This window comes from Monodelphis domestica, chromosome 6 (genome assembly GCF_027887165.1).
Source record: "Monodelphis domestica isolate mMonDom1 chromosome 6, mMonDom1.pri, whole genome shotgun sequence".
In the NCBI taxonomy this organism is placed as follows: Eukaryota; Metazoa; Chordata; class Mammalia; order Didelphimorphia; family Didelphidae; genus Monodelphis; species Monodelphis domestica.
The window spans coordinates 8,204,542-8,214,459 of NC_077232.1; the positions used below are offsets into that span (position 1 = coordinate 8,204,542).

At 40.5% G+C, this 9,918-nt stretch overlaps 1 protein-coding gene across 1 annotated transcript in view; it reads left to right on the top strand.

Annotated features, from left to right (window-relative positions):
• The first annotated feature begins 3,929 nt into the window (after nucleotides 1–3,929).
• The window catches only part of LOC100617741 (solute carrier family 22 member 20-like), a 31,296-nt gene continuing 25,307 nt past the window's right edge, over nucleotides 3,930–9,918 (top strand). Inside the window, exon 1 of the mRNA XM_003341913.4 lies at nucleotides 3,930–4,393. Coding sequence (XP_003341961.4) covers nucleotides 4,007–4,393 — 387 coding nt within the window. The 5' untranslated portion in view covers nucleotides 3,930–4,006. The remainder of the gene's footprint in view (nucleotides 4,394–9,918) is intronic.

The window sequence follows — 9,918 nt, forward strand, 5'->3', positions numbered from 1 at the left end:
AGTCACTCTACCTATCTCAAAAAATCCTTATTTCTCTGATCTTTCAAATGAGTTAACAGTTTCTGTTTCACATGTGTTGTGAGAATCAAATGAAATAACCTACATGCAATGCTTTTCAAACCTAAAACCACTATATGAATTCTATTGTTATAATTGCTATTTCACCTCATTTGACCCACACTACCTCTTCCTTATTTTCCCAGCTCACCTTACTGGAGAAAAATGGCAGCCATTTGAAAATGGATTTTTCTCCCTTGTTCCCAACGTAGAGGTGCTTCTATCATGATCTCCTTTAGTGCAACACAAGAAGTAGTTGGCCCTTTTCCTCACCAGAGTAAACATCTCTTCACACACAAATGATCCCATTCCATCCCATCTTCTCTAACAGATCTCCCTTCTGGCATTTTCTACTCCTTCACTCATCTTCAGCTGCTCTCCATTCACTGACTGCTTCCCCATTGCCTGTCAACATGCCCATGTTTCATCCATCCTCAAAGAACTCTCCTTTGATCCAGCTTTCCCTGCAGGCAACCACCCACTATCTCCCTTTTGTGGTTCACTTCTTGAGAAGACCATCTATGACAAGTTCCTCCCTTTGCTTTTCTCTTACTCTCTTTTTAACTCTTGACAGATCGGCTTCTGATCTCATCCTTTCACCTGAAACTATTCTCCCTAAAATTACTAAGGATCTCATAATTGACAAATCTAATGATCTTTACTCAATTCTCTTCCTTGACACTGTCAATTTCCTTCTTCTTATTATTATTTTTTTCTCTAGGCTTTTGAGACATTGTTCTAGCCTAGTTCTCCTACCTATCTGATCCTTCTTCAGTCTCCTTTGATGTATCTTCATCTGGGTCATGCCTTCAAACTGTGGAGTATCCCATAGCTCTACTATGGACCCTCTTCTCTTCTCTCTCTATACTACTTCACTTGGTGATCTCATCAGCTCCCACAGATCTCGTTGTTGTCTCTGTACTGGTGGTTCTGTTCTACTTATCCAATCCTAAATCCTGAATGATCTCTAATTTTGTATTTCCAACTAGTTTCTAGACATCTGAGCCTGGATATCCTCTAGGTATCTTGCTAAGACAGAACTCATTAACTTTTTCCCTAAACTCTCCCCTCTTCCTGACTTCCTTAAACCCTAGAGTATCACTATTTCCCCAATTGCCCAAGCTTGCAACCTAGCTATCATGCTCAATTCCTCCATATTTGTAAAATTGGTGGCACCTCTCCCCACCCCCATCCAAGCTCTTGCCTTGCCCCATCTATTCACCCTTGTGACTTCTCTTGTATACACTCCCTTCCCTTCTCTGACACTGCCACCACCCTGATGAGGGACATCATCTTGCCACACATGGACTATTATAATACTCTTCTACTCAGTTTCCCTCTCTCAAGTCCCATCCTACTATAATTCATTCTTCATTTGGCTGTCAAACTGATACTCCTAGAGTTCAGATCTGGTCCCCCTCAAAAAAGTTAGTATATACTTATATGTGTTCTTGACTCCCTAGAAAGAATGTAAACTCTAATTTATCCTATATTTGCTTCTTTTTCTCCTTAGACTGTGATCTTCTTAAGGAGCTGGGATAGAAAAGCATCAAAGAACCATTGGTTGATAATTCTCAGGTGAGAAAACTACTTCTCCACTAATGCAGGTCAGCACCTTCTCTGCAGTATATGGTCATAGGGAGCTGTCTGGAAGTACTTCACTGAAATATTGGGTGACTTGCCCAGCCACATTCATACAGTCACTATGAGGCAAAGGATGGACTTGAATTAAATGGAAGTTGAAGAGGTACTTCTTGTTGTGCCTTCCAGCCTCTACTCAGAAGGTGAGAGGGCACAGAGAAGGCATGAGTGCCAATCAGATGTACTCAGGATGATGAGTTCCTAGGGTTGAGCTTCCTGGAAGAGCATTATGAAGTCCAATGGAATACAGCCAGGGAGGAAATGAAAGGATGGCTGGCCTAGGAGCTCTATTTACATGGAGGCTTGGGGAGGAGTTCTTTACTCTGGAATCCAGCCCTCTAACCCTTCAGCTCTGCAATCAGAGGATCCTATGGGTACTAAAAAAAAAAAACATGAGTGGTAAGCCTGATGCAATCATGCTTATGAGTTCCTGATGAGATTCCTGGAAGCATTATGGAGTCCAAAGGAGTACAGCCAGGGAGGAAATGAAGAGATGGCAGGTCAGGGAGACTGATACATCTACAATCAGAGGGACAAAGAGTCCTGAAGCTCAGGTTTACATCAATAGTTGAAATGATAGTGCCAGGGTTCTGGAGGGTTTAGAGCCAGGGTAGATTGCGTATTTTGAAGCCATCCTCCCTGGACTTCATCTTGATTTTCTGTGGAATGCTGGGCTGGACTACATGCCCCTGAGGTCCCTTCGAGCACCATTTAGTTCTGTGACCTGATAGGCTTAGGATATGGTATCAGGCCTGGTGGGATTCTATTTTACTAGAAGGAAAGGAGTTAATGACTGTCATCTCATCCAAGCTTTATGAACAATTGAGCAGCCTGGATGGGTTTTGGGTGGCCCTTGACCAGGGGAAGGGGAAAAGTGGTGTGTCATCTTACCATGACCCCAGATTAAAAAATGTTTTTAACAGTCCTTTTTTGTAGTAACAAAGATCTGGAAACAAAGTACATGCCTGCATATGGGCAAATGAATTGTGATACATAATAATAACCAGAATTTATACAGAGCCATCAAGTTTACAAAGAGCATTAAAGTAAGCTCATTTTATCCTCAAGAAAAACCCTGCAAGGGAGGTCTTAGTATAAACTATATATTACTAAGGCATACAGGTTATACCATTTGCCCAGGTTCACACAGCTATTGGATTAAGGCTGTTTTTGAACTGAAATTTTCCTGACTCAAGGGCCAGGGCTCTATACAGTGCCAACTCACTGCCACACAAATTTCAAAGAATATTATTGTGTAATATGTGCTTGAAACAAAAGATAATATTGAGTATGGAGAAGTGACAAATTTGCCAGAAAAGAGAAACTAAAGGGTGTTATTGAAACGTTTTAGAAATTCATAGGAAAAGAAGGAAAGTCTGAAGGAAAGGCAGACAAGCTGAATAGTATTTAAAGTTATAGATTGAATTTATTACCTATCTGAAAGAAAATGCAAGTTGTTTATGAGAAAGATTAAAGGTTTCATATATGTTAAGGAGAATAATGCAGAGAACAAGTCATCATGACTGAGAAAACAATGTATACAAAGATCCCAATAATGTCAATGGAAAGAACCACTCCCTCCCCACCCTCCAAACTTCTAGATATGGTATAATACTGATAAAGTCCTTGGGTTCCCATGCATACCTAAACCCCTTTAGACAGAGCTACCACTCAAAGAATGACTACAGGTCATTGCAACATAGTCCTGAAAGATGCAGGTGTTTGAATGATTGCCAAAAACTCACCAAAGATGACCCCATCACTACTGGCCAACTTGGGGTACTTTTGGTCAAGTTAAAGTAAATTCTCTCAAGAAATGTTTTGGGGCAGCTGGGTGGCTCAGTAGATTGAGATCCAGGCCCAGAGATGGGAGGTCCTCAGTTCAAATATGGCTTGAGACACTTCCTAGTTGTGTGATCCTGGTCAAGTCACTTAACCCCCATTGCCTAACCCTCGCCACTAGCCTTGGAACCAATGCATAGTATTAAGAGTTTAAATTTTTTAAAAAAGAAATGGCTTGATAAAGCTGGTAAGAAAATAAAATATACAATATGTATTTATGTCATAAAAATAAAATTACAGTTTGAATTCATTACCTATCTGAAAGAAAAAGTACATTGTATGAAATGAAGATTTATGGTTTTATTAGACATGTGTGTACATATGCATATGTATGTATGTATATAAACCAAATGCCCAAGGGCTCTAACTAAAAGCAGATTAGGGTAGGAGGCAGTCACTCCAAGAGACCAAAGCTAAACACTGTGTGCAGGAAAACCAGTGTTGCCAGAGCCTGAGAAGAGACAGAATGGGGTTCTCAGAGTTACTTGGAACCATTGGGGGAATGGGGCGCTTCCAGTTCCTACTGACTGCCCTGATGAGCATTCCTGGGATACTGTTTGTCTGTCATACTATACTACTAAACTTCACTGGAGTGGTACCAGAACACCATTGCCAGCTCCAGAACCACACAAGTCCCGAGTCTCCTCTCCTGGGAGATGGCAGAGATGGGACACTGAGAGTCTACATTCCCATGGATAAGGCTGGGAAGCCGGAGATGTGCCTCAGGTTCACTGAGCCTCAGTGGCAGCTCCTGAATGCAAATGTCACAGAAGAGGCAAGACCAGCCACTGAAGACTGCCTGGATGGATGGGTCTATGACAAGAGTGTCTCCTCCTCCTCCATTGTTACTGAGGTCAGTAAGTCCTAGCTTTGAGAGAATATCTTAGGAACCTTGCAGGAAATTCTGAGATGATGTTCTAGGAGTATTGAGAAGAGAGTTTTTCTTTAATTGCTGAATTGTGGGAAAACTTTGCCTTGGTATCAAACTTCAGAGAGAGGAAGGCAGAAACTTGAGCACAAGAAGCTTCTTCACACAGAGAGAGAATGGGGGAATATGGGCATGGAATAAAATAGCTTCTAGAGTAAAATAAAATAGAAAATAGAAAACCAAGAATGGGTTCTCTCAGGAATAGATGGAGGACAAGAAGACCTGTACTTTGCTTCCCATTGTTGCCATGAGTTATTTGAACAGTGCAGACCTGATTAGAAAAGGATTGCCTTTTCAGTAACTTAGAAATGTTTGTTTTCTGGAAGAAATTCTAACCATATGGTGCCTCATGAGTCTAGAAGGGAACATGTAGGAACCTGTGAAAGAACTTGGGAACTATTGGAAGGTAGGAATATCATCCAGTTAGCAAACCTGATTTGAGTCCTTTCTGAGGGGAGCATGTTGGTTAGTGTTAGTGCTTTTTTTTTAACCCTTACCTTCCATCTTGGAGTTAATACTGAGTATTGGCTCCAAGGCAGAAGAGTGGTAAGGGCTAGGCAATGGGGGTCAAGTGACTTACCCAGGGTCACACAGCTGGGAAGTGTCTGAGGCCAGATTTGAACCCAGGACCTCCTGTATCTAGGCCTGGATCTCAATCCACTGAGCTACCCAGCTGCCCCCTAGTGCTTTTATTTAGGGGGTGGGGTTGGTATCTGTTTATGGGATCCTCTGAGTCCTTAAGGCTTACATTTTGCTATAGTGTGAAGGAAAGGCTGTCCCCTTGCCAATATGTGCCTAATTCCCCTCAATCCCACTAGATCTGAGGCCTCCTTTTCCACATATGTGGAATATTTGGGGATTTCCATGTCACATGAGTAGCAATATAATGAGTCAAAAGAAAACCAGCTGGTGACTTCCAGGTAATTATGGCTGCAATCTAGATGCCACACGCTTCCTCTCCCCGGCACCGAACAAAATAGACTATATAAAAGGAGCATAAAAATCACCTTTGGAGGAACAGAAGGACTCCCCAGTACTCCCCAGTACCCTACAGAGGCGAAGGTACGTGGGGTTTGAACATTTCCACACTATAATAAGAAGGTGGAAAAGCTTGCACAAAAACGTGAACTGAGCTGCCCTTTCCCCACCCCACCTCCCCCACTAAACCAGAGTGAGCTACCGGAGCGCTCACTGGGACAGCGAGTGAGTGGGGAACATCTCTGTCGGGGGGGCACTCCAGGGTCCTTGGGATCTGGGGACTGCCAGGAAAAAAGTCTCAGGGCGATTTCATGGGAGAATCCTGTGCTGAGCACAGGGGGCCCAGGGAGCCATACTCGGGGTAGTTGCGCTGAGCATCTGGGCGGAGCTAAACACCAGGGGTGGACCACGCACTGATTATCTGGGTGGAGCTGAACACCTGGGCAGTTTGGCTGTGATCAGGGGCCCAGCACTCTAAGAAACCTCAGAGGCTGGGAAGAACTAGTCTGAGGCAACCTAAATTCACAGAAAACCCGCCCATATCACCCAGACCCCAGACCAAAAAGGAAAGGGGAATAAAACCACCAAAGGGATGGCTCACGTGGCCCAAAATCAAGCCTCCAGGAAGAAAGGGAAAAAGGTGACTATTGAAAACTTTTATGGTAGAAGTACCCAAGGAAAAGAAGAGAAAGAGGATGAAATCCAAAAAAAAATCAGAACATGCCTCCCAAAATGGAAACTATCAACAAGCTCTGGAAGATCTCAAACTGGAACTTACCCAAAAGATGGAAACCTGGAAAGAAAAATGGGAGAAAGAGATTAGCAGTCTGACAGATAAGACTGCTCAATTGGAAAAAGAGCTCAAAGCATCCAATAGAAGGGCAGACAAAGCTGAAAAGCAAAACCAGTCCCTAAAGACCAGAATTAAGCAACTCGAAGAAAGTGAGATCATAAAACAGCAAGAATCAATAAAGCAAACCCAAAAAAATAATGAATTAGAAGAAAACATAAAATATCTCACTGAAAAGGTCACAGACTTGGAAAACAGAGGAAAAAGAGACAACCTCCAAATTATCGGTCTCCCAGAAAAAACAGAGATAAACAATAAATTCAATGTTATTCTACAGGAGATTATAAAAGAAAATTGCCCACATGTTCTGGAGCAAGGGGGCAAAATAGAAATAGAAAGGGTTCATAGAACACCCTCTATACTAAATCCCCAAAAGACAGCCCCTAGGAATGTAATTGCCAAATTCAAGAGCTTCCAAGAAAAGGAGAAAATCCAAAAGAAGCCAAGAAGAGGAGCTTCAGGTATAGGGGGGCTCCCATAAGGATCACACATGACTTAGCAGCTAACACACTAAGAGACTGCAAAGCATGGAACACGATATTTAGAAAGGCAAGAGAGCTGGGTCTCCAACCAAGAATCAACTACCCAGCAAAACTGACTATATACTTCCAGGGGAAAGTATGGGCATTCAACAAAATAGAAGATTTCCAAGCATTTGCTAAGAAAAGACCAGAACTTAGTGGAAAATTTGATATCCAAGCACAGAAAGCAAGAGACATATGAAAGGGTAAATATGAAAGAAAGGGAAAAGGAGATAAATCTTATCTTTTTCTTTAAGTCAAACTCTCTTCTATAAGGACTACATTTACATCAAATTATATATATTAATATGTGGGGAAAATGTTATGTGTAACTCTCAATAATTGTATGCATCATAAGAGTAGTTAGAAGAAACATGCATAGGGAAAGATTGGGGCATTAAGAAGATTTGGGGAAAGTGGGGGCAAAGAAAGGAAAAGGGAGGGGGGAACCGTCGATAACACTAAGATTTACTTCAAGAAATAGGGGGGACTTAATAGAATAATCTTTTCTATATAAAGATACACATGGGAAGGGGAGGGGAAGAACTCTCATATGAGAAGGAGAGGAAGAGAGCGTGAAGTGGAATTACTTAAACCTTACTCTCAGTGAAATCAAATCTGAGAGGGAAGAATATCTAGATCCAGTGGGATCCTGAATTCTATCTTATCCAACAGGGCAAAAAAGAAAGGAAAATTAAGGAGGGGGGGGGAAAGGAGTATAAAAAGGGAGAGAAGGAGAGGGGGGAGGGGAAGGGAGCATAAAAAGGGAGGGGATAGAAAGGGAAGCATCTCAAGGGAGGGGACTAGGGGGACTGACCTAAAGTAAATCACTGGTTCAAAAGGAGATAGCTAAAGAAGAAAGGTCAGAACTAGGGGAAGATATCAAAATGCCAGCGAATCCACAAATGACAATCATAACTTTGAACGTGAATGGGATGAACTCAGCCATAGAACATAGACAAATAGCAGATTGGATTAGAACCCAAAACCCTACCATTTGTTGTCTTCAAGAAACACATATGAGGTGGGTTGACACTCATAAGGTTAGAATTAAAGGTTAGAGTAAGACCTTTTGGGCCTCAACTTATAGAAAGAAGGCAGGAGTGGCAATCATGATATCTGACAAAGCCAAAGCAAAAACAGACCTGATCAAAAGGGATAGGGAAGGTAAATATATTCTGTTAAAAGGGAGTATAGACAATGAGGAAATATCACTAATCAACATGTATGCACCAAATGGTATAGCATCCAAATTTTTAATAGAGAAACTAGGAGAATTGAAGGAGGAAATAGACAGTAAAACCATATTAGTGGGAGACTTGAACCCAACCACTATCAAATTTAGATAAATCAAACCAAAAAATAAACAAGAAAGAGGTAAGAGAGGTGAATGAAATCTTAGAAAAATTAGAGTTAATAGACATATGGAGAAAAATAAATAGGGACAAAAAGGAATACACCTTCTTTTCAGCACCACATGGCACATTCACAAAAATAGATCATACAGTAGGTCACTGAAACATGGCACTCAAATGCAGAAAAGCAGAAATAATAAATGCAGCCTTTTCAGATCACAAGGCAATAAAAATATTGATCGGTAAGGGTACATGGAGAGCCAAATCAAAAATTAATTGGAAATTAAATAATATGATACTCCAAAATCGGTTAGTTAGAGAAGAAATGATAGAAACAATTAATAATTTCGTTGAGGAAAATGACAATGGTGAGACATCCTTTCAAACCTTATGGGATGTAGCCAAGGCAGTATTTAGAGGAAAATTCATATCCCTGAGTGCATATATTAACAAATTAGGGAGGACAGAGATCAAGGAATTGGAAATGCAAATCAAAAAACTTGAGAATGAATAAATTAAAAACCCCCAGAAGAAAACCAAACTAGAGATCCTAAAAATTAAGGGAGAAATTAATAAAATCGAAAGTGACAGAACTATTGAGCTAATAAACAAGACTAGAAGCTGGTACTTTGAAAAAACAGACAAAATAGACAAAGTACTAGTCAATCTAATTTAAAAAAGGAAAGAAGAAAGGCAAATTAACAGCATCAAGGATGAAAAGGGGGATCTCACCTCCAATGAAGAGGAAATTAAGGCAATCATTAAAAACTACTTTGCCCAACTATATGGCAATAAATATACCAACCTAGGTGATATGGATGAATATTTACAAAAATATAAATTGCCTAGACTAACAGAAGAAGAAATAGATTTCTTAAATAATCCCATATCAGAAAAAGAAATCCAACAGGCCATCAAAGAACTCCCTAAGAAAAAATCCCCAGGGCCTGACGGATTCACCAGTGAATTCTATCAAACATTCAAAGAACAGCTAACTCCAATACTATACAAACTGTTTGACATAATAAGCAAAGAGGGAGTTCTACCAAACTCCTTTTATGACACAAACATGGTACTAATTCCAAAGACAGGCAGGGCAAAAACAGAGAAAGAAAATTATAGACCAATCTCCTTAATGAATATAGATGCAAAAATCTTAAATAGGATACTAGCAAAAAGACTCCAGCAAGTGATCAGAAGGGTCATCCACCACGATCAAGTAGGATTTATACCAGGGATGCAGGGCTGGTTCAATATTAGGAAAACCATCCACATAATTGACCACATCAACAAGCAAACCAACAAGAACCACATGATTATCTCAATAGATGCAGAAAAAGCCTTTGATAAAATACAACACCCATTCCTACTAAAAACACTAGAAAGCATAGGAATAGAAGGGTCGTTCCTAAAAATAATAAACAGTATATATCTAAAACCATCAGCTAATATCATCTGCAATGGGGATAAACTAAATCCATTCCCATTAAGATCAGGAGTGAAACAAGGATACCCATTATCACCTCTATTATTTGACATTGTACTAGAAACACTAGCAGTAGCAATTAGAGAAGAAAAAGAAATTGAAGGCATCAAAATAGGCAAGGAGGAGACCAAATTATCACTCTTTGCAGATGACATGATGGTCTACTTAAAGAATCCTGGAGATTCAACCAAAAAGCTAATTGAAATAATCAACAACTTTAGCAAAGTTGCAGGATACAAAATAAACCCACATAAGTCATC